Genomic DNA, 26299 nt, shown 5'->3' on the forward strand with positions numbered 1-26299 from the left:
TATTGTGGATTGAGTGAAAGTTTACAGGGCAGATCATCAGTTTTACATTCAACAAATCATACACCTTGTTTCATTACAATGATTATAATCCCCTCCATATGCCATCAGTTAACAGAATTGTATAGAGAAATTTTCAATGGAATCATAATCACAGGTAATAGCCTTTATTTTGTGTGTAATATATAATTTCACTAAGACGAGACCTCAGATGACAGTTTTGGTTCAAGGTTTAAAGAGTGTTTCAGGGTGGTAATTTCAGGGAGTTCTTCAGCCTCAGTTGGTCCAGCAAGTCTCAAGCTTTTAAGAAATAGAGTTTGTTCCATATTTTTTCCTGTTCTATTTGGACCTTTCTATTGTAACACTGGAGTCCTGTGGTTAATGCTGTGAGTTAATGCCCCAGACTGCAAAGCCATTTCAACTGCAAAGTCGGTGGTTCAAGCTCACCAGTCACTCCTTGGAAACCCTACACAGGGTCGCTATGGGTCAGAACCAACTCGATGGCATTTAACAACAACAACGACAACATTGTAACACTGGTCAGAATGCTTGGTAGTGGTAGCCAGGCACCTGTGGTTTCAGTGTAGATGAGGCTGTGACTTGCGTACAATATTAGCCCTGTGGACAAGTTTCCTTTCTTAGACTTTGATTTGAAATACCTAGACTTCAGGATGAAGAAGAAAATTTTTGTTGTTCCTTTTAGGGAAGAGAAATATAATACAGTGGCAGAGTGGCTAAGGGTCTGTATTATGAGTCAGACTAGTTTGGTTTAAATGCTGCTCAACCTGCACAACCATGGGCAGTTAACATCTTCAGGAAAGCTATTTCTTTTTTTCAGTAAAATGGGAATTACTAGTTCCCACTATAGAATCTAGAGTCCTGATGTGGTGCTGTGGGTTAATGCAACAGACTGCAAAGCCATTTGAACTGCAAGGTCGGCGTTTCAAGCTCACCAGCTGCTCCTCAGAAACTCTATACAGGGTCGCTATGGGTCAGAACCGACTTGATGGCACTTAACAACAACAACAACAACTATAGAGTCCAAGGTACTTTGGTAGCTTAGTTGTTACGAGTTGGGCTGCTAACCTCAAGGTCAGCAGTTTGAATCTACCAGCCGTTCCGAGGGAGAAAGTTGAGGCTTTCTGCCCCCGTAAAGATTTACAGCCTCGGAAACCCTGTACAGGGTTGGTATGGCTTGGAACTGACTCCACGGCTCACCATCACTACTACCACCACTGTGGAATCCTGGTAAGATAAGCACTGGACCACAGGTCGGTTCAAACTCAACAGCTATTCCTCAGCCACTATGAGTCAGAACTGACTCAATGGCACTTAACAACAACCATACATTGTAGAGTACTATTGGGAAAATCCAATTAGAAATAGATTTTAAGCTCTTAGAAGCGGTCAGGCACATGGTAAGAACTCACTAAATTTTTTTTATTATTATTGCTGCTGTTGTTACTTTATTTTAAGTTTGAATGTGGGTCAGCATTACATGGTCCCTATAATTGTCTTTGAACATGGTTGCCATCCCTGTCTTGGATGCTTCTTTAAGCTGAAGAGAGTTGATGTCTAAGTCACACACATACACACATACACACAGAGCTCTTGTAACTGAATGAAGAGGAAACTACTCACAGAATGACCGGTCCAAATGATCCCTGGAAAACATCATTAGGCAATTTTTCCAAATTATTGTTGTCACTTAGATTCCTGGGGTTAAAGTTGAAGAAAGAGGAAGCGAAATACAAAACTATATAAACATTTCTGTTGTAAGAGCCCTTTCCCTCTAAACAGCCTGGAAGAACAGCCAGGGCTACTTACAGCTCATCTAGTTGTGTTCCATTGAATGCACAATTGTGTATTTCTTGAATCCCATTCTTATTCAGCCATCTGAAATAAAAGGCCCATTAAAAAACCAATAATGTCACATGCAAACAATATAGGGGTTTCATAATTGGAAGCACTGGGGCAAGGTCAGACAGCACAGGTTAGTGGCATAAATAAAACACCACCCTGAAGGCTGGAGGGCAGGGTGGGAGGGAGACTGATTTATCGTTGTATAACCTTTTGTGACTTTTGAAGTTAGTATTATGTGCATATATTACCTATTCAAAGAAATAAGTTCAATTTAGTTTTTTGTTTTGTTTTAATAAAGAGGTACACTTAGGCACAACAGAAAGAGGTACACTTAGGCACAACAGCATGGATTCTGTAAAGTCTTGGCCTATATCATCTGTGTGCAGAAAAGACGCCATGGGGAGTGGACCATAATCCCTCTCTTTCCTGAAGGACAGAAGTCATACAGTTATTGACATGTGTTTATAAGACAGAAAGAATATTGGTGTCACCTTTCACGAAGACCCTAAACCTTCCATCCATGCTCCCCCACAACAGCAGGTCTGTTATCAAAGTGATCTAATTAAGCTGTTAGATAACCTGAATATCTCCTGTGACTCACAGGGACCTGTTTTTTTGAGGTGCCTGTGGGTTAAACCAGAAAGGAAGAGAACTCAATTACAGAGACTGTGGGCTGAGGCAGGACGAGGTGGTTGACTTGGGTACTGGGCACAGGAGGAGGCTCTGAGGGAGGGCAGGACAGAATCCTGTGTGTGCACAGAAGGTCAGTGAGCAGGTTTGCCTGAGCGGAAACCCAAGGACATCCTGGTCCAACATCACTGCATTGCTCTACATCTGGGAAGATCTGAAATTTTAATAGATATCTGAGGTCAGACAAGTTTAGCCCCAAATCCTCTGACCATCTGCTCCTGTTTTGCTGTCAGGCCCTTTTCCCTGGCAAACTCAGTAAGATTACAAATCACTGTGTTAAAAAACAAAACAAAAACACTGATCCAGAAGATCCAGAGAAGTGCCCATGTTTTAGAAATCCTGACTGTATCCTAGGCAGCAATGGGTAGCTAGAAAAAGTTTAAAATCAAAGGAGCACAACTGCATTTGGTTTCAAGAGAGGAGCAAGGAAAACTTTAAAATATCAGAAACCAATTAGTGAGAATAAAGAGGATTCCTTGGATGGGGCAAATATCTCAGTGCTTGACTGCTAATCGAAAGTTTGGAGGTTTGAGATCATCTAGAGGTGTCTCAGAAGAAAGATATGGTAGTGTATTCCCCCAAAACAGGCATGGAAAACTCTATAGAATCTGACACACATGGGGTTGCCAAGAGTAGCAGTTGACTCTTTCACAATTGATAGTAAGTAGGTAGATACCAAAGAAGTGACTTTACCTCTACCACACACTTAGTTCCCTATCTACCCATTAGAAAGCTACTCCCAGCCCATCAGATCTCACATCTTATTGATAGGACTCTTAATAAGGTACAGAGAGTTTCTGGGCTAGCTTCATGTAGTTTGTGGAATGCAGATACATGACAGATTTGGATCAAACACTGGCTTGCCAAACTTTGTGCTATAAAGGGTCAGATACCCACTGCCATTGAATTAATTTCAGCTCATAGAGACACTGCATAGTTTCCAAGGCTGTAAATCTTTACAGGAATAGAAAGCCTCATCTTTCTCTCTGGAGCAACTGGTGGCAACTCTCAAATTGCCAACCTTGTGGTTACCAGTACAGTGCTTATCCTATAGGAACCAGAGTTCCTATAAAGGGCCAGATAGTAAATATTTTAGGTTTTGTGAGACAAGTATCTATATAATAGCCTCAAAAGGCAAAATCTGAGGTGATGGTAGTTGTGTGCTGTGGAGTTTGTTCCTACTCATAGGCACCTTGTATAGAGTTTCCCAGGCTCCAAATTTGTACAGGAGCAGAAAGTCTCATCTTTCTTCCATGTAATGGCTGGTAGATTCAAACTGCTTACCTTGCACTTAGCAGCCTAACTTGTAACCCACTATATACACTACCAAGGAGCTCTGGTAGCATAGTGGTTATGAATCAGGCTATTTATCTCACAGTCAGCAGTTCGAAACTACCAGCTGTTCTGCAGGAGAAAGATGAGGCTTTCTGCTCCCATAAAGATTTACAGCCTCAGAAACCCTATACAGGATTGCTATGAGTCGGAACTGACTCCAGGACACATAACAACAACAATATATACACTACTAGTGCTCTTATGAGGATATTATGTTGTCATTGTTAAGTGCCGTCGAGTCCATTCCAACCCATAGTGACCCTGTATAGGGTTTCCAAGGAGCAGCTGGTGAGCTTGAACCACCAACCTTGCAATTCAAACAACTCTGCAGTCTGATGAATTAGCCCACAGTGCCACGCCAGGACTTCATGAGGATATTATATAGGTACTTATATAACAAAAGACAAAACAAATTTCCACCAAATGCTTGAAAAAATTACAAATATATTAATAATAATTGAGTACTGGCTTTTTTTGTTGTTGTTGTTGTTGTTGTTTTATGGGGAAGATAATCTTCTGCCTAATCTGGGTTCAAAGTTAGTGTGACCATGCACGTAATTATTTGTAAAAACCACTCTTAGCTCCTGTGCCATAGTTGGCTGACCCTTAATTTAACATACACAGAAAAATCAAAACTCTTGCTGTCTAGTTAGTTTCACTCATTGTGTTACTGAGAAGAACAGCTCCATAGGACTTCTTGACTGTACTTTTATGAACACAGATTATCAGGCATTTCTTCTGCTGTGCACTGTGTGGGTTTGAACAACCAACTTTTAGATTAGCAGCTAATCACAAACTTCTGTAACCCCCATGGGCTTATAGTCTAACAGAAGGGACATGCAAAACCATATTGGTTCTACCTGTTTTTTTCTGTAGTAATTAATATATGTCCTACACATACATATTGCTATGATTAAATATAATACAGACTAATTTAAAATAATTATTGTATTCAGACTAATGATTTTTACTTATGAATTTTATTAGTTGATACTATCATGTGGTGAGAAAGGGGTAAAATTTTTCATCTTAAAAATGGATCAGTATCCAATACCCAAATTATTTCCAGAATTTCTGTCCTCCAGTTTATGCTAGGCTGTTGTGTTCCTAAAATACTAACATTGTTGTTGTTATGTGTCGTGGAGTCGGTTCTGACTCACAGCGACCCTGTACAGGGTTTCTGAGGCTGTAAATCTTTATGGGAGCAGAACACCTCATCTTTCTCCTGTGGAACAGCTGGTAGTTTCAAACTGCTGACCTTGTGGTTTGCTACCCAATTCGTAGCCACTACACTACCAGAAACCCATAAAGTACTAACATAACAGGTCAAAATTTATTAAGTACACTCTTAGTATCCAAAGAGAGGGATAGCCTGTATTAAAACCAAATGTGGATGAGCATGGTGATATGTAAGTAGAATTCAGCTAAGGAATAACAGGACACAGGCTTATCTTAACCCTTTTGTGTCCCTTAAGACAAAAACCAGTGTGCTCACTCAGTGGAGCTTCAGGGATCTTTATCCTAAACAATGAAGGTGATGGAAGTACCTGGTGTATCCAAGATCTTAGAGGAACAGGCAGAAGAGGGAAGCCAGCAGAGAAGGGGAGAAAATATGTGTAAGATGAGCCTCTCATGGTCAGAGGGTGTGGGGTGAGCTACCACACATCCCACCTCATTTTCTTTCTTCTGAATTAGACTACTCTTCTATCGGGTCATGCCTGCCTAGGTGCTGTGCCCTTTCAGAACCTCCTTCAGAGGCAGGGTGGGGGCCAGGAAGAACTTGGACATCTCCATATGACTGGCTTTTATTGTTTTTCTTCCCCGAGTCATTAGCCAATTTTCTGATAATCCTTCACTGTTACGTGTTTTTCAAATTAATTCATTTATAGAATATGGCTACAGAATTTCAAAAAAATAACAATGGATAGAAACGTTTTCTGTCATTAAGCATCCAAAATAAGAACAATAAGAGATTTCAGCTGTGCTGAGTATAAATCTTCTCATTCTATTATCTATAAATTAAGGACCATCAGAGGGTAGGAAAATAGATGTTCTCAAAAATGTGAATTTATCCTTTAGAGATACGCCTAAAAAGTGTTGACTGAGCCCTGGTGTGGAGCTGTGGGTTAATGTGCTGGACAGAAAAGTTGGTTTGAACCGAAAGGGCAGTGGTAGATGCTTACCAGCTTCTCCTTGGAAACCCTATACAGGGTTACTGTGGGTCAGAACTGACCCAAAGGCACTTAACAACAACATCATCAACAATAGCGTAAACAAAAACTGTCCTCTCTTGGGAATGATTTTCCTACATTCTGGAGAATCATTTGGTGGCCTTGAACAGGAGTCAAAGAAAAGCAGAGGATCTATATAAGGATAAATAAAAAAGTATTGCTGTTAGGGTTTCAGTTCATGTAAGCACGGGTTTATTTCAAATAGACTGTTTAAACATGTCCCTATGATCAGTGAATGGCTACAGACAAATCCTTTCAGTAATACACTCGTCTGAGTCCTCGTGGTGGTGGAGATCGTTTGCCTTCAAGTTGGTTCTGACTCATAGCAACCCTGGATAAGGTTTTTGAGGCTGTAAATCTTTAGGGGAGCAGAAACTCTCATCTTTCTCCTGCCTGCAGTTCATTTGGTTTCCTTCATAAAGAGGGCCAATCAAAACAGTGGATTCGGAAGAGATCTGATGGGCCTACTAAATTTCACAAGGTTATAGTGACTGTTTTTAGAACTTCAAAGGAATAATCTTGATAGATAATATTGATACATTTTCTTGAAGGGTACATTACAATTAGTAGGACTGATGAAGTTTTAAGAAAATGGAAAACTGCAATAGTGAAAAAAAGTCAGGCAAGTTGGGCCGAGGAGTTTTTTCCCATCACGACAATCAATAAACCAGCTCGTACTTCGTAGGTAGCAAGGGCTGCCTTGTGAGTTGAAATTTCTTTCAACTGTGTGAATATTTTTGTTATCTTGAATATCTCTAGAAGAAAGCACAGACATATTAGATATTTATGTCTGCTCCAATGTCGGATTACAAAATAAGCAAGGTAAGCACAGGCTTACTTATGCTTTCTTACTGAGAATCACAATGGCCCTTAACAACAGTTTATTATATATCCTGTATAAAAATATTTCATTATTAATAAATTTGCCACAGTATAACATTCATTTTAAATCATTATATTTTAAAATGATAAATATTTTCAAAGCAAAATGTAAATAAATAGACATCCACATACAGCTGATTACATTTATCACTAATCTTTTCCTTCTGGGAGAGAGCCTAGGAATCCTTTTACTGTTGCCTTTGTTTTAAAACCTAGTAGGCCAATATTATTCCGGTAATTACCATTTTCCAACAGCTCCCTGTGAATATATGTATTTTTTTTTTAATACCTTCTTAGTTTGATTATTTTGTTTCCTCTGCCTGGCCTTCGCCAAGTCTCTGGCTAAATCTCATTTATCTTTTAAAGCCCATCTTAAACATAGCCTCCTTTTCTCAATATTCTTTTCTTTATTTAATTCTTCCAACCCTAGCACTGCGGGCCAGCTAGAATAAATGATTCCTTCTTCACTCTTAAAATAATTGCTTATTCTATTATTTTACACACATTTTATTCTGCTTGTATCTGAATTCGTTTGTTTCTTTTGTTCTTCTTTTTTTTCCTCTTCCCCTGTTTCAACACATATACACACACACATATTCCAAATATCATGGATTATTGAGTGAGAAGATTAGTTATTACTTACCTACAGCCTTTGTCCTAATATTATCATCTCTCAGTACCTGTTTTGATTTTTATTTTTATCTTGATACATCCAATTCCTTTGGTAGATGTTTAAAAACTTTTTTCATTGTTCTCTCTAATTAATTTACATGAAATATAGTTCTTAGCTTTAATCATCAGTGTGTCTCTCATCAATGCCTACTATTTACTTTTTCTCCTTGTATTATTTTAAAATTGGGTCTCCTAATTATATTATTTCTTTGAAAAATACTGAAATTATTTCAGGGCTGGAACTTTTACTTTGGATATATGGATATTACACACACACACACAATATATTTTTTAATAGAACAATCTATAAAATAGATACAATGCTTGCCTTATAGTTAAAATTACTGGTCCACAATTGTCATTCTGTCCCTGAATCACACAAATACTTGGGTAGCCCATAGTCTCTTGCTCTCAGTTACCCTGGGGAGTAGGTAGACTGCCATGCTGACTCTCGGCACAAAAGAATAGACTGCAGTTCTCTAATGGCAGAGTGTAATTTAAACTTTCCCAAAAGTTAAAGGGAGCAATTCTAACTCATTAAAAGATGTGATTGAGAAGTCATAGTATGCTCAGCATGGGGCTGAGCAGGAGGGGGTTGGCATGGTTATGAGGGACTAGCCATATCTTCTCAATTCAGCTCTCTTCCCTGAATTTTTCTTTGGGCAACAGAAGCCTTGCCAGGAAGTAACTAGCTTTATTGATGCATGAGCTGTTTTGCCTTTTGGAGCAGATGTTGCATCACAGGACACCATCACTCAAAGAGCAATTTTAAATACTTGAATTGCACCACAGAATCATAAATTATTAACATGACTTCAGGTTGTGATTCTGAGATGTAAAGATGGGAAATGAGAAAAAAGAAAGCATAGAACCTGAGAGTGATTTTTATAATGGTGAAATGCTAAAATTACCCAAATAATGAGGATCATTGCATTATGAGAAAAAGATCATTTCATTATGAAAAAAGATAATTAAATGAAAAATCAAATATTATTGCATTGGATTTTTTTTCCTTACTTACAGAATCACAGCTTCAAAACTCAGTCCCATGAATGAATTTCTTTCAACTGTGTGAATATTTATGTTATCTTGAATGTCTCTAAAAGAAAGTACAGACAAATTAGATATTTATGTTTGCTCCAGTGTCAGATTACCCAATAACAATGTAAGCACAGGTTTATTAATCTATAGTCAATTTCACATTTTTTCCCCCACCAAATCAAAGATACTGCTACTAGGTATGGCTGGCATCTGTGTCTCTCCCAACCCTGTAGTTCCTCCAGACAGAATTGAAGCCTCATTTCAAATTACAGTCCATGACAGGAACAGAGTATTCAGTAAGCTGTTTACCTTGCTTATTGAGTAATCCAGCCATGGTCAGCTACATTATGTTAGCTTCCTACATTTAGTTTACTTGGCATGATACGGTCTTTAACTGAATTAGCTTTATTTAATGCAGTTATTGAAAGTTTCAGAAATAATTGCCTGTGATTTATCTTTAATATATTAATTCTTCCTAATAATGGAATTGTAGGCGTATAGTCCATCACTCATCTGTCAGTCTGCCGTACTGTGGTGACTTACATGTTGTGCTGTTGGCAGCTATGCCATCAGTATTTTAAATACCACCATTGGTGGACAGATACAGTGCCAGAAGATGAAAACAGTATGAATAGCAGCAGTACATTTATCAGTTATGGTGCTAGGAGCTGAATCTCTCAAGTTGGAAGTCACTTAAAATATGATGGGGGAAAAAGCTGCATCCTCAAAGTAGGATTGACCATAATGATGTGAATTCATCAAAGCTTTTGGGACCTTCATTTGCTGATAGACACAAACCAAAATGAGGAGAAACAACTGCAAATGTCCATTAATAATCGGAACATAGAATGTACAAAATACGAGTCTAGGAAAATTGAAAGTTGTCAAAAATGAAATGGAACACATAAAAATCTGTATCTGAGGCATTCATAAGCTAAAATGGACTGGTATTGACCATCTTTAATCTGACAATCACATGGGTTACTATACAGGGTTGTTGTTAAGTGCCGTCGAGTCGGTTCCGACCCATACCGACCCTGAACAGGGTTTATGAGGCTGTAATCTTTATGGGAGCAGAAAGCCTCATCTTTCTCCCACGGAGCAGCTGGTAGTTTCAAACTGCTGACCTTGAGGTTCACAGCCCGATTCGTAACCACTATACTACCAGAGCTGCAACTATACAGGGTATGATAGATTAAAAAGGAATGTCATCTCATTCATCAAAAGGAACATCTCGAGATCCATCTTGAAGTACAATTCTATCTGTGATAGAATAATATCCATACACCAATAAAGAAGACCAGTTAATACTACTATTATTAAAATTTACGCACCAACATCTAAAGTCACAGATGATGAAATTGAATTGTACTAACTTCTTGCATCTGAAATTGATCAACTATGCAATCAATATGTATTGATAACTACTGGTAACTGGAATGCAAGGATTGGAAACAGAGAGGAAGGATAAGTAGTTGGAACATATGGCCTTCCAGAAATTATGCTGGAAATCACACAATAGAATTTTTCAAGACCAAAAACTTATTCAATTCCTTTTTAAACAATATAAACTATGCTCATGGACCTCACCAGATAACAATACACAGGAATCAAATTAACTACATATGTGGGAGGAGATGGTGGAAAAGCCCATTATCTGCCAAAACAAGGGGAGGCTCCTACTGTGGAATGGAACAGACCATCAATTGCTCAAACGCAAGTTCAGGCTGAAGCTGAAGACAATTCAAACAAGTCTTGTTGTTGTTAAGTACCATGGAGTTGATTCCAACGCAAAGTGATCCTGCACAGGGTATTTTTTACGGGAGCAGAACACCTCATCTGTCTCCCACAGAGCGGCTGGTAGTTTCGAACTGCTGACCTTAAGGTTCACAGCCCGATTTCTAACCACTACGCTACCAGAGCTTCTTAAACAAGTCTAGGTGAGTCAAAATATGACCTTGAATGCATCTCACCTGAATTTAGAGGCCATATTAAGAACTGATTTTATGCATTAAGCACTAATGACTGAAGACCAGAAGAGCTATGGAATGATGTAGAGAACATTAAAAAGACAGGAAGGAAAGAAAAGACCAAATGGAGGTCAAAAGAGACTTTGAAACTCGCTCTAGTAAAGAAGCTAAAGTGAAGAGAAAAAATGAGGAGGTAAAAAACCTAAACAGAAAATTCCAAAGGGAAGCTCAAGAAGACAAAGTCAAGTTTATAATGAAAAATGTTCAAAGACATTGAATTAGAAAACCAAAAGGGATAAACACGCTCAGCATCTCTCAAGCGCAAAGAACTGAAGATTCAAGTAGCAGTCAAGAAATCAAATGACAGATTGCACTAGGTGAATCTGCTGCAAAAGACCTCTTTGAAGTGTTAAAGAGCATAGATGTCAGTCTGAAGACTAAAATGCTCCTGATCCGTGACATTGTATTTTCAATCACCTCATATGCATGTGAAATTTAGACAAGGAATAAGGAAGACCTTGGAATAATTGATGCACTTAAATTATGGTGTTGGTGAAGAATATTGAAAGTCTCCTGGACTGCCAAGAGAACATTCCAATCTGAATGAAAGGATAGGGTGAATATAATTTTTCTGTGTGTATATCTAATCTTCCTGTCAAACTTCCTTATTAGGTGTGTTCTGACATAAACATGGACACGTTCTTTGCTCAGAACAAGTTGACAAATTCTTGGAAGTTATTTTGTCTTTCTTTCTCCCTTTGTAGTTCTTATTGCCCTCCCCCTCCCAAATATCTTCCTTTTGGGTCCGCATAGGTGTTTATATCATTTCACCATTGAAAATAAACTTACCATTACACATTCTCCTTTCACCTCCTCTTTCAAAATACAGATACCTTTGGAGAAGGTCAACACATTATGCCACTAACATTGTAGCATGGATTTATTTGCTATTGTTTTTGTAATGCCAAGGGCAGGCAGCATGAAGGAGTTCTGAAGGGAAGTGAAGTGGCTGGTCAAAGCCGTGTGTTGCAGAGGAATTATGTAAAGCACTAAATAGTGAAAAAGAAGGACTTCTTCATCTTGCCACAAATGTGTTTCCTTGATAATACCATTTGAGGAGCCTTATTTGTTTTTTTTTTTTCCACTCAGAGATTCGCTGCCTTGCTGGTGAAACAAAGACACTTGCTGCTTGCTTTCCTATTGTTGCTAACCTGTTACACAGAGTAACATATTTGGAGGATGTTGACTACACAATGTTCATTGCCGGTCTATAAGCTGTTGGACAAGACAGATAATATATAAAGAATTGATAACTGCTCAAGAAAAAAAAAAAAAAAAAAAACTTACAGTAAAACCTTTTGGAAAGATTGAATCTTGTGAACAGCTGGTAAGTGCTTAATACCTGTGTTGGATATTAACCTAGAGAGAGACAAAATGAGAGAGAGGAAAAAATGAAACGGGATGTCTTAACAATTGTTAGAGTATGAGCTTTCCACATTCGTAATATCAATTTTTCAGTTATCAGAAAAACCTACTAGGAAATGTCAAAATACACCTGAGTCATATTTACAATTTCCGATTTTAAGGTTCAAACCAAGGTTTAGCAAACTTGATTCCTTAAAGAAAAAATAACTTATGCTTCTGGCACAGGGGTAGGGGCTGAGAGGAGGTTAGAATGCCATAATGCGCACTTCCATTTTTGTTGTTGTTGTTGTTGTTTAAAAGGATTGATAAAGATGCCATGGTCCAAAAGCAACTTGAAATCAATTTTTTCTGCAATCTTAAATTATTCTCTATTTCCAACCTTTTCATTTTCTTTGGAAATTTTCCCTTTTCACATAATTCTGTTGCAATTAATGTGTAGGATCCTGTGTTCTTGGACCTCAGAATATGTTTTACTTAATTGTGCCAATTAGACTCTACTAGGAACTTGTCTTCTGGAGCCATCACCCTTAAGAGGTAGTCAGTTAATTCATATAGCTGAAACCTCCAGAAATACTCTGGATCTATCGTAAGACCTTATTGTATTGCCCTGGGTTTTCTGGAAGCAGAACCTGAGATGACACTGGACTATGGTTAGGGTATTTGATACTACAAACTCAGAGAGTTTGGGACAGAGAGAGTGAAAGAGGAAAGGATGACTTAATGAATTGAGAGTCCAGGGGTAAACACTGTTATAAATCCAATGGGTAAACATGGACTACTAACCACAAGGTTGGCTGTTAAAACCCACTAGCTGCTCCTTGGAAACGCTATACAGGGTGGCTATGAGTTGAAATGGACTCACTGACACTTAACAACAACATCGATCACTGGTCCTCAGTACCAATGACTCAATTGAGTAGGTTTTCAAGATATACTCCAGAACTGTTGGTTTTGGCATAGCAGAAGTGGGGGAGCATTTATCCATACACTCCTATTTCTGGTTGGTCATGGCAGTGTCCCCAATTCTAGATTGCACATTTGTAAGTATCTAGTAAGTTCTTAGGAGCTCTGGTAACGTAGTGGTTATGAATTGGGCTGCTAACCTTAGGGTCAGCAGTTTGAAATTACCAGCTGTTCCATGGGAGAATGATGAGGCTTTCTTCTCCAGTAAAGATGTACAGCCTTGGAAACTCTGTACAAGGTCACTATGAGTCAGAACTGACTTCGCCACACATAACCACCACCACCAGTAAATTCTTGGGTATCTTACACAGTAGGAAAATCCCAGGTCAGGGAATGAGAGGTATTATAAGACCAGGCTAGACACTGTCCACTTGCATATGTATTAAGTTGGTCGAAATGTGTGTGAAACAGATTTTAACAGTAATGGCCACAATTTTCAAGTGGCATATGATAGGCTCAACACACCAATCTGCAGTATTCCCTTGCTCCTTTTAGTTAGTCCAGAATCCTTTACAATACTTTCCATTCCCATCTCTCTTTTCCATGTAACGTATGTCTGAGTTGTTTTGGGCTGTGTGCAACCTAAGAAGCTCTCAATTATACGCTTATCATTTTAAAGAACCATGTGACTTTTTGGGTTTATGACCCTGCAAGAATGGCATGAGCAGTGTCTGACATCTTCTAACTTCACAAGAAAGAAGGAGAATCAAACTCCACATCAACCCGATTCATGTGAAGCAGTGGTCAGACATGCTTCCATCTTTCAACCTCCTTTAGCAATTCTCATACCAACTATCCCTTCCAAGGTGCTCTGCTTCTCTGTTGGGTGTCACAGCTCATCTCCTGGATCAAGGATGTTCTGCACAGGGATCTTTGGGTCCAAAGGACGTACTTCACCATTGACTTTTCTTTTGTAATGGCTGTGAGATCCCTCAGATGCTGCTTCTGAGTAGGATGGCAAAATTGACCAACCTGCTTGTTAGATGTCCATACACCTTACTTGTGTGGTCCCACCAGTCATTTAGGGAAGAACAAACACACTTTGCATTTCTCAAGCTGAGGAACTGAAGAAAAAAATTCAAGCCTCAACTTGAAATATTGAAAGATTCTATGGACAAAATATTGAATGATGCAGAAAATATCAAAACAAAGATGGAAGGAATACACAAAGGCAAAAAGAAATGGTCGATATTCAGCCACTTCAATAGGTAGCATATGATCGAGAGCCAATGAAGAAAGGTGCATTGAAGGCATTGGCAAAGTCTCCAGGAATTGATGGAATACAAATTGAAATATTTCAACTGACTGAGGCATCACTGGAGGCAGCCTGTCATCTATGTCAAGGAATCTGAAAGGCAGCTAGCTGGGCAACTGATTGGAAGAGATTCATATTTGTACCTGTTCCAAGGAGAGGTGACCCAACAGAATGCGGGAATCATCAGACTATACCATTAATATCATATGTAAGTAAAATTTTGCTAAAGATATTTTTTAAATGGCTGCAACAGTTCATTAACAGAGAACTGCCAGAGGTTCAAGTTGGATTCTGATGAGGACATGGAATGAGGGATATCATTGTTCATGTCAGTTTGACCTTGGCCGAAAGCAGAGAATACCAGAAAGATGTTTACCTGTGCCTTATTGACTATGCAAAGACTTTTAATTGTGTTGATCATAACAAGCTATGGACAACATTGCAGATGATGAGTATTCCAGAACACTTAATTGTGCTCAGGGGGGAGCTGTACATAGATCCAGAGACACATGTTCAAACAGAACAAGGGAACACTGAATGGTTTAAAATTAGGATAGGTGTGTGACAGGGTTCTGTTCTTTTACCATACTTATTATGTGAAGAAAAATGTAATATCATGATTGAAGGAAGACTCATTAATAATCTGTGATATGAAGATAATACAAGCTTGCTTGCTGAAAGTGAAGAGGACTTGAAATACTTACTGCTGAAGATCAAAGACCACGGCCTTCAGTATAGGTTGCCTCTCAATGTAAAGAAAACAAAACTCCTCATCACTGGACCAATAAATAACATGAAGATAAATGGAAAAGAGATTGAAGTTGTCAAGGCTTCATTTTGCTGAGATCAACCATCAACACTCATAGAAGCAGTGGTCAAGGAATCAAATGATGTATTGCATAGGGAAACCTGCTACACAAGACCTTTAAAGTGTTCAAGAGCAAAGTTGTCGGTTTGAGGACTAAGATGTGCCTAACCCAAACCATGGTATTTTCATCAACCTCATATGCATAAAAGTTGGACAATGAATAAAGAAGACTGTAGAAGAATTGATGTATTTAAGTTATGGTATTGGAGGAGAGTATTAAAAGTACCATGGACCGCCAAAGCAGCAAACAAATCTGTGTTGGAAGCAGTACAGTCAAAATGCCTGTTAGAAGCCAAGATGGCCAGCCTTTGTCTCTCACACTTCAGACATATTATCAGAAGGAACCAATCCCTGGAGAAGGAATCATGCTTGAGAAAGTAGAGTGTAATCTAAAAAGATAAAAGACCCCCCAATGAGATGGATTGGCTCATTGGCAAGAGCAATAGACTCAAGCATAGCAATGATTGTGAGGTTGGCACAGGACCAGGCAGTGTTTTGTTCTGTTGTTCATAAGACTGCTATGAGAAGCTACTGAATCAATGGCACCTAACAACAATAACAACCACCAGTCGTTTGGTGGGAGTTACAAAGAATATGGCTAGAAGAACCACATCAAATAATTCATTGCTCCACAGACCCTAAGTAAATTTTTGTCTTGTTCTCTACTTTTTATTCAGAGAGTCAGTGAATCCTCCCTGTGGATTTTCTATAATGATTTTCAGATGTTTTGTTCCTTCTTGCTTCCCAACAATTCAGATGCAACCCATCTTGGACAAGTCTTCTTTTGGTGATATCAGTAGCACTTGATTTGATCTTTTGTATTTGAAGGTTGGTTGTTTTGTTTTTTAAAATTTTTGGAGGATTTGTTGTGCTTTTTATTCACTTACTAGTTACATGAGAAAAATGAACTTTTGGTGTAGGAATCTAGGAGTTATTAAAAAGCACACCAGAGTGTATATAACAAGGTAAAACCTCTTTCATAATTCCCCCAAATTTCCCCGTGCTGTTCTTTTTTAGCTACATTCTTCCTCTACCTCCTAGCCCTAACAATCACTGCTCAGTTTTCTGTTCCTATAATGCTGTGTTTTTCAGGATGTCATGTACATTGAATCATACAGCATGCAATTTTTTTGAGTCTGATTTTCACTGAATACAATATATTTGAGATGCTTTCAGCTTTATGCATGCATTTGTAATCATTTTTTTTATATTGTAGAGTACTATGTTGTATGAATGTACCCCAGTTCTTCTATCCATTTGCTAGTTGAAGGACATTTGGCTTGTTCCCAGATTGTTTGTGATTATTATTATTTTTAACATGCTTAGACATTTATGTACAAGTTTTTATGTGAACATAATTATTTTATTTTTCTTGGGCAAATACCTAGGAGTAGGATTTTTGGGTCACCCAAAAGGTGTATGTTTAACCTTAGAAGAAACTGCCAAACTGTTTTCCAAAGTGACTGGAGCATTTTACATTCTTACCAGCACGGCATGCAAGTTCCTGTTACTTTACATCCCTTGGTTATTTGGGGGAAAAAAATGTATATATTATTATACATATGTATGTATGTATCATTTTGTCAAATGCTTCAAACACCAAATGTCAGCTGAAGGTATCACTGAATAGAAAGATTACAGGAGCTTTTAATTTTTTTCTGTGGATATTACAATGTTTTTCACAAGTTCCACAATAAATATTAGAGTCCTGGTTTTTTGGCTACATTCTTCTGGTGTGGCACTGCAGGTTAATGCGCCAGACACAAGGTCAGTTTGAACTGTAAGATCAGTGGTTCAAGCCCATCAGTCACTTCTCAGAAACCCTATACAGGGTCACTATGAGTCAGAAGCAACTTGATGGTGCTTAATTAACAAACAAAAAAATATGCCTTACTTTTATAAATGTAACTAATGTGCTGGGCACAGTGAATAAGGAAGATCGTATAAGAATTGATGCCTTTGAATTTTGGTGTTGGAGGATACTGAAAGTGCCATGGACTGCCAAAAGAACCAATAGATCTGTTTTGGAAGAAGTGCAACCAGAGTGCTCCTTGGAAGCCAAGATGCCTAAACTTCATCTCTCATACTTTGGACATATTGTCAGTAGAGAACAGTCACTGGAGAAGGATGTCATGCTGGGTAAGATGAAGGGTCAGAGAAAAAGAGGAAGATCCCCAACGAGATGGATCGGCCAGGTGGCATCATTGATGGCATCAAGTGTGGTAGCAGTAGTGAGGTTGGCCCAGGATCGGACATGGTTTCGTTCTGCTGTGCATGGGGTCGCTATGAGTTCAACAACAACAACAATGCACTGGACAGAAGTTCAGTTTGAACTGCAAGGTTGGCAGTTCAAGCTCACCAGCAGCTCCTCAGAAACCCTCTTTGGAAACCCTATGCAGGGTCGCTATGGGTTGGAATTGACTCAGTGGTACTTTACAGCAACAACAAATACATATGTATTATATATATTATACATACATACATTCTTTAGATACATTTATAAAAGTCAGGCATATTTATTGTTTGTTAAGTTAAGCACCATCAAGTCAGTTCTGACTCATAGTGACCCTGTATAGGGTTTCTGAGGAGTGACTGATGGGCTTGAAACATTGACCTTGCAGTTCAAACTGACCTTGTGTCCAGTGTGTTAACCTGCAGCACCACATCAGAAGAATGTAGCCAAAAAAACACGACTCCAATATTTATTGTGGGACTTGTGAAAAACATGGAACTATCTACAGAAAAAAAATTAAAAACACCTGTAATTTTTCTATTCAGTGATACCTTCAGCTGACATTTGGTGTTCGAAGATTTTTCCAGAATGATAACATTTCACTAAAATGATAAGTTGTTCTTTATAACCCCTGAGATTCTACTCATTCCTAACCAAAACAGTGCATAACCTTAAATACCCATTCATCTGGTACAGTCCTATATATTTATAAAGTCACAGTGGGAAATTCTAATCTGGGATTTTTCCTGAAATTTATAATTGATGCTGTAGGATCAGCACTGTACTTCGACCCACAAGATCAGCAGCTCAAACCCACCACTTGCTCCTCAGAAACCTTTTACAAGGTAATTATGAGTCAGAACTGATTTGACGGCACTTAGCAATAAGTTAACACCAAGTCCTGATATGATGCTGTAGGATAAGCACTGAACTGCTCACTGTAATCTCAGCATTTCAAGCGGCTCCTTGGAAACCCTATACTGAGTTGGTGTGAGTTGGAACCAACTCAAAGGCACAACAACAACAAACCTTCTATTATTTTTGTATCACTTTTCACGTGTGTATATCTCTTTCTCTTGATACATCAAAGCAGGGACCGTATTTAATATACTCTGACAGCCCGATATTACTGTGTGTAAGTTTGTACTCTTAAATATTGGTTTACTTTGTTGATGTTTCTAAAACATTTCTTGCTTCCATCACCAAGAATGTATCAAAACCTTATTTAAGTTTATTTACTTGTCAGACATCGCTGCTACTTGGGGTTACTGTTGTTAAGTGTCATTGAGTTGGTTCTGACTCATAGCAACCCTGAGTAGAATTTTTGAGGCCTGTAAATCTTTGCAGGCGCAGAAAGTCTCATCTTTCTCCCATGGAGCAGCTGGTGATCTTGAATAGCCAACCTTGTAGTTAGCAATCTATTGCTTATCCTACAGAGCCACAGCTTGGAGTATTAGTTCTAAACAGAGGCAGGGAAGTCTGGAGGCTGGTTGTCAGGAGAACCTACATGCTAACTCTGTCATGAATTAAACAAAAACCATTTCATCTCCTCAGCCCAGAGGATGTGGACTGCATGGATATCAAAGTAGACAACATATTGGAACCTGTTATGTCCTGCCTAACATCCTTTTGGCCCATCTTTTACTCCAGCTGTTACCACGGCAACCAGCTACACACAGATACAACTTGGCAGACACTTCCTTTAGCTGTTTTGGATATCTCTCATTTTCTGTCCTTGAATTGTTTGCCATCTTTGAGTGGGACACCTACAGGAACTGACTTAACCATTCTGAGATATGTGCAAATTTGGAAGTGCAAAGGAGTTAACACAGCATAGGCAGTTCTTGACTACTGAGCTTCCCTTTTCCATTCTATGGGTGAATAATTTGGAGCTATATTCTACATGTTATTTAGAGAGACTCTAGCATGACTGAGTTCAAATTTCCTGGTGGAGATCAGCTTGGTAATATACTCTTGAGTTGGCTATTTTTCTTTTCCTGTTTTACTCTTCCTAATCATCTAATTCTTTGGTTTGGATTAAGAAATGAACTCGTTGTATGTAAGTCCTTACTTAGTTATTTGGGGATAATCTGGCTAAGACAGATACCGACTTTCACTAAATTTTACATTTTACATAGATTCCTTGGTGGTTTCTATCTCTCTTTACCGCCTAGCTTTCTCCAGTTGCAGTCCAGTTCTGTTTCTCTTTCTTCTTTGACAGCCAAGTTCCTAGAAAGAGTTGTCTACACATGTTGTCTATTTTCATTAATCTTCAACCTGTGCCAGTCTGTGTTTCTCCCACATCTCTCCACTGAAACTGCTTTTGTCGCATCAAAACTCTACCACCTCACTGAAGCCACCAAATTTAATTAACACTGATAATTTTCATGTTATTAGACCTTTCAGGATCATTCAGTAATCTTGTCCAGTCTCTCTTATATTCGTCTTTATTATATTTCACTCTTTTAGATTTCCTCCTGCAGCGTTCTTTTTTAACTTTCTTTTCTGATCCCTACCCCAGCCACCCTCTTCTATATGTATTTAGAGTCTTTTGCTTTTCTTTTTTTCTCTGTGGTTTCATTAGGTAGATCTGATTGCCCATGGAGTCCTGGTGTGGCACTGTAGGACTAAGCACTGGACAGCAAGGTCAGTTTGAACTGCAAGGTCGGTAGTTCATACTCACCAGCCACTCTTTGGAAAACCTATTCAGGTCCAACTATGAGTTGGAAATGACTTGACGGCACTTAACCGCTACAACAGCATAGCCCATGGCTTTAAGTACTATCTGCATGTGGATAGTAGTTAGGTTTACACTTGCTTATAGTCTTGTATCTCCATTTGAAGCTAACTTGAGATATCCCCTCTGGATATCTCAAACTTAGCATATGAAACTAAATTTATTGCCCCCAGTATCACCTCCACCAAACTGCTCCTCTTCAGCTCTTCCAAAAAGAGCACTGCTATCCATCAATTGTTTCCTAGAAATGTGGTCGTTATATTTGATTTTTCCCTCACCTTCCAATGCACTATCAATCTTAAAACCTTGATTTCATTTCCAGATATTTCTTGATTCCATGAAATTTCTTCATCTGCATTGACTCCAGATTGCTTTATTCGTCTGCATTAATTAACTTACTTATTTACCATAGCACTCAGCATAAAAATTGTACTTCTTTCTGTTTACTTTTTCAGCTTCATCTCATGCTTTTCCTCTGGTGCACTTCAGCCTTGGTGGGTTTCTCTCAGTTCCTCAGACACTCTTAAGTTCTTTCTTGCCTTCAAGAATTTGAATATGCTCTGTCGGGAAGTTTGCCATCCAATCTTCACCTGATCAACTTGTTCTTTAGACTCCATTTACAAAATGTCTTTTTTCAAAGAGAAGCTTCCTGCTGTTGTTATTGTTAAATGCTATCAAGTCTGTTCCAACTCATAGAGATCTCCTTTCCTGAGGAGTGACTGCTGGGTTTGAACTCCTGACTTTTCAATTAACATTCCGGTGCCTATCCTACAGCACCACACCAGGGCTGTAATGTAGTACCTTTTGTTTATTCCAAGTAACCATATTATTTTAGCACTTTTCCTTTTTAATTCTCATAAAATCTCTGAATGTATACATTATGTTTTGTTTACTTCTTCATTGCCTGTCTTGTCAATCAGATTGTAAATGCCATGAGGGCAGAAATTGATGTTTAAATCTAACTTTGGCACAGTGTCTGGACAATGTGTTATGTGTTTTCAAGAGGCGAGCACACAAGGAATTATTCATTACCTATCTTCATTTGACCTAACTGATCAGATTTTATGTGAGCAGCAACATCTCTCCTAGTAAATGAATGAGAATCTTACATAATTAAAGGAGAGAAGAATTCATGATTGTTCAATGAGAAAGGATAAGTGCTTTATTTAACATCAATAGCACAAATTTCCATAGCTACTATACTTACAGACTATCCAAACATATATATGGATGCACACTGAAATCTTTGGTCTTTATAGAAAAAAAAAAAAAAAAAAAAACATGCTGCAAAAGTAGCCAAAATTATTCCACTAGTGCTGAGTTTAAGGCACTTAAAAAGATCTAGTGACCATCTAGTGAGATGGATTATTGGTGATAACTCTGTAGCTGAGACTCTCTATAACCCCAAGATAACTCAGGAAATGGAGTTCGGATGAACACTTAGTTTTCAATTCATTTTTCCCATTTGATCAATAAATTCATGTCTGATGGAGTCTGGAAGCGAGTAATCAGCTAGGAGCTCTATGTCTCAATGGGTTTGTTTTGGTCAAATGACTGTTTGCTGCAAAATTATTTTGATTCACTCAACTACAGTTTATCTTCAGAAACAGGTAAAGGCCTCAGGTTAAAATGTCAGCAAATTTAAGTTCTACAAATGGATATTTTAAAGAAAGGGAACTGGCTCACAGTTCTTTCCTCTTAATAGTTTCACATTTTGAGCCTGGTATTCTGAGCTTTGTTAACACCTTTCATGCCTTACTCTCCCTAGTCTTTATTTGTTATAATAAATCAGGATGATTTATTATATGAGGTCATTTATTATTGAGGTCCCTGAAACTGTTGAAACTATTCATGCCTTGCCCACTACTTCCTACCACCTGTGAGGATAATATACTTGCTGTTCATTGACAGGTGACTCCTCAGCTTTTTAGATTTGTTGACCTAAACACCCCTAATGCTTTCATTACCTTTCATTTTTTAATAGTTTTCTTTTTTCTTGTATCCAGAATGTGTGTATTGCTTTTGTTGTTCAGGACTATATAGTATCCTTCCAATGCAACTTTAATCTTGTTCAAGAGAGAAAGCCAAAGATGGTACCTTGCCTTTAAGAAGCTTCCAAGTGATTTGAGAAATGAAGCCTACTACAATAAAACTCTTAGAGGATGATCTAGTGCTAAACCACACACTATCAACTCCCTAAGTTTCTTGTTGTTAAGTGCCATTGAGTCGGTTTTGACATATAGTAACACTGTATGGGATTTCCAACGAACAGCTTGTGAGTTTGAACCACCAACCTTAGAGTTGAAGCAGACCTTGCAGTCTAGTTCTTATCCTACAGCTCCACACCAGGATCAGGTGTACAGAAAAGGGGAAAGCAATGTGAATGCAGTGTCAGGAAGATACTGATAGAAAGGGAAGAAAACCAGATATCTCAGGAAGTGTGGAAGCCTCCTGTCAAAACTAAGAGAAGTGAATGTACCTACCTGACCCACAGGAAGGGCATGGGAGAGCGGGGAGGAATGGAAGATAAAACGTCTGAAGGCAGTAGCTCAAAAGTCTTTAGGGCCAAATAGAGTTGGCTTGATGGTGAGACAATTGGAAGTTACTTCAGGATGCTGAATGGGAAAGCTGTATCTTTGAGCTAAAATTTGGGGACTCCCCATAGTGAGTTAATGTTCTCATTAGTCCTTTACCACAGTACTTCATAATAGTGATCAGGCCAAGATAATGGGTAGCTATTCTGCATATACTGTGAAAGTGAACATTTAACCCATTGGACAGTGAAAAATAAGTCAGAAAAGAAAATATACCTTGCCATCACACATAGCAACTGATACTCTTCATCTCCATTTCATCTCAAATCTATGATGACAAGGAAAATTCAATTTCTGAAACTGTGTGAACCAGCTCTCTTTTAGTCTGTGAACTAAGTCACAGAACTCATGCCATGGCTTGAATGGCCCATTAAGATGCTTAGGCAAATGTGATTTAGGGAGGGAATGCTGCCAATCCTGTTGGAGTGTAATCTTGCCAAAGCACATTTGCTAGTAACCAATGTTTGGAGTCTAATCTTGCAAAAGCACATTTGCTAGTAACCGCACCACTGGACCAATAAACAACATTCTTATCAACAGAGAAAAGACTGAAGTTGTCCAGGACTTCATTCTTCTTGGATCAACTATCAACACTCATGAAAGCAGCAGTCAAGAAATTAAACGACATATTGCATTAGGCAAATCTTTTTTTAAAAGGCACAACACCTTTTTAAAGTGTTGAAGAGCAAAGATGTCAGCTTGAAGACTAAGGTGCACCTGGCCCAAGCCATGATACTTTCAATAACCTCATATGCATGCAAAAGCTGGCCAGTGAATAAGGAAGACCATAGAAGAATTGATGCTTTTGAGTTATGGTGTTGGAGAGGAATATTGAAAGTGCCATGGGCTGCCAAAAGAACCAACAGTTCTGTGTTGGAAGCAGTGCAGCCAGAGTGTTCCTTGGAGGCCAGGATGGCCAAACTTTGTCTCTCACACTTCGGACATATTGTCAAGAGGGACCAGTCACTGGAGAAGGATATCATGTTTGGTAGGGTGGAGAGTCAGATAAAAAGAGGAAGACCTCAGTGAGATGGATTAGCAAAGTGGCAGCATCAGTGTGCTCAAGTGAGGCAATGATAGTGAGGTTGGCCCAGGATCAGAGAGTGTTTCGTTCTGCTGTGAATAAGGTTGCTATGAGTTGGTACTGACTCAATGGCACCTAACAACAACAACAACGGTCAGCAGTTGAATGTGAACTTCTTTTTCTACCTTTTGATTGGTTTCCCATGAATATATTTTCTCTATACCTAAGCCATTTACATCTTTTTCTTTTTGGTTTCCTTGATAAAAATGGTTCTTTCCTGACAACTGTAAGAACAGTGCGGTCAATGATAGATAAGAAGAAGAATATTGTTGTTGTTAAGTTCCATTGAGTTGGGTCTGACCCTGTATAGGGTTTCTGTGGCTGATGAGTTGAAACTGCTGACTTTGTAGTTCAAACCAACCTTGCGGTCCAGTGCATTATTCAGCAGTGCCACACCAGGACTCTAAGCAGAGTGGCCTATGCTTGATTGTGCTGTTGTTAAATGCCAAGTTGGTTCTGACCCATAGCAACCCTCTATAGGGTTTCCAAAAGAACTCTGGTAGTGTAGGGGCTATGAATTGGGTTACTAACCTCAAGGTCAGACATTTGAAACTACCAGCTGTTCCACAGGAGAAAGATGAGGCTTTCTGCTCCCATAAAGATTTTACAGCCTTGGAAATACTATTCAAGGTAAGTATGAGTTGGAACCAACTCCAAGGCACATAACCACCACCATAGGGTTTCGAGGAACAGCTGGTGGGTTTGAACTAAATCCTGTAGTTTAAACTGACCTTGCAGTCCAGCGTGTTATTCTGCAGTGCCAAATTAGGACATGTCTTTACTGTATGAGGTTAGCTGATGACGTGTAAGTATATATTCTGGTATTTTGTGTCTTTTTTTTCTATGTGTCTTTTGTGTCTATGTTTACAGATTTTTATTGACTAGGAATTTGAAAACACACATTTTGTTGTTAAGTGTCATCAAGTCAGTTCCAATCCATAGCTACCCTGTATAGGGTTTCCAAGGGGTAGCTGGTGATCTGCTGATCTTGCGGTTTGAACTGACTTTGAAGTCGAGGGCATTAACCCACAGCGCCATTCCAGGACTCCATATACATACATACATACATACATACATACATACATACATACATACACCATTATAAAGAAGCTAACTGTGCTTTTTGACTCATTAAAGATTTGCCTAGGTATAGAGTCCTGTATAGCACTGTCAGATAAGCACAGCACTGCTAACCACAAGGTTGGCAGTTCAGACCTACCAATCACTCCTCAGCAGTCCTATACAAGGTTGCTGTGAGTTGGAACCAACTTGATGGCACTTAACAACAGCATCGTCACAAATCTTTTCACTAAATGTGCTAGTGTGTAAGAAGCTGTGGTACAGTGTCAAGGGTCTTAGACTCAAGGACAGAGATTCTGGATTCAAGTGAGCAGCGCCCTTACCTTCCAGAGAAGTCATTTCTTACTCTGTAAAATGTTATTGTTTTTTGTTTTTTGTTTTTTGTAAGAGTTACATGAAACAGTACCGAGAGTCCAGTTGCCTGTCTTCACAACCTCATGCCTTCAAAACTAGGACTATTTAACTATCATATTCAGCTCAACATGTCTCAGTCTCCACGGAAATCAGACTCCTTAGTAATCAGAGGGAGTTTAATGAGTCCAGGGGCAGAGGTTTGAGGAGTTCAGCTCTGCCTGCCTGGAGGCAGATTCTGTTTTGACCTAGTATCCCAGTTTAGTGGTGGAGCTCAGTGTAGGCTCAAAAGTACCAGCTCTGGGTTCAAATAGAAGCTCTACCACATTTTATATTGGTAAGTTTAAGAGGTTAGTTGATATCTCTAGGATTACCCTTGTAAGGAAACGGAGGTAATCTTCATGAATACTTGGCACCGTGTATCATTATTGTTATTAGGTACCATCCTGTCATTCCAACCAATAGTATTTCTATGTACAATGGAACAAAACACCACCCGGTCTTGCACCATCCTCCCAATTGTTGCTACTCTTGAACCTGTTGTTGTTGACACTGTGCCAGTCTATCCATTGGAGAGCTTCCTCTTTTTCATTGTACCTTCACTTTACCAAGCATGGTGTCCTTCTCCCGGGCCTGGTCTCTCCTGATAATATGTCCAAAGTATAAGAGATTTGGACTTCTAAGGAGAAGTTGTACTTCTTCCAACACAGATTTGTTTGGTTTTCTGGAAATCATGGTACCTTTAATATGTTTTTTCAACAACATAACTCAAATGCATCAATTCTTCTTAAATCATTGTCCAATTTTCACTTGCATATAAGGATATTGAAAATACCGTGGCTTGAGTTAGGCACACCTTAGTCCTCAAACTGACATCTTTGCTCTTGAATACTTTAAAGAGGTCTTGTGCAGAAGATATGCCTAAAACAGTATGCCATTTGATTTCTTTCTTTTTTGTCATTACAATGATTATAATCCCCTCCATGTATCATCAGTTAACAGTATTTCTCTCTATTCACTTTAGCTTT

At 38.7% G+C, this 26299-nt stretch overlaps 1 protein-coding gene across 2 annotated transcripts in view; it reads right to left on the reverse strand.

Moving 5' to 3' along the window:
• Nucleotides 1–26299, reverse strand: part of FSHR (follicle stimulating hormone receptor) — a 295717-nt gene that overhangs the window by 25365 nt on the left and 244053 nt on the right. The window contains exons 5-8 of one of the 2 annotated variants that reach the window (XM_006839442.1): nt 12029–12100; nt 8692–8769; nt 1825–1893; nt 1639–1713 (exon numbers count right to left, since the gene is read on the reverse strand). In XM_006839442.1, the coding sequence (XP_006839505.1) occupies nt 1639–1713; nt 1825–1893; nt 8692–8769; nt 12029–12100 (294 nt within the window). The remainder of the gene's footprint in view (nt 1–1638; nt 1714–1824; nt 1894–8691; nt 8770–12028; nt 12101–26299) is intronic. The other variant, XM_006839443.1, reaches the window with a different exon arrangement.

Source organism: Chrysochloris asiatica, unplaced genomic scaffold (assembly GCF_000296735.1).
Source record: "Chrysochloris asiatica unplaced genomic scaffold, ChrAsi1.0 scaffold00024, whole genome shotgun sequence".
NCBI classification, from domain to species: domain Eukaryota; kingdom Metazoa; phylum Chordata; class Mammalia; order Afrosoricida; family Chrysochloridae; genus Chrysochloris; species Chrysochloris asiatica.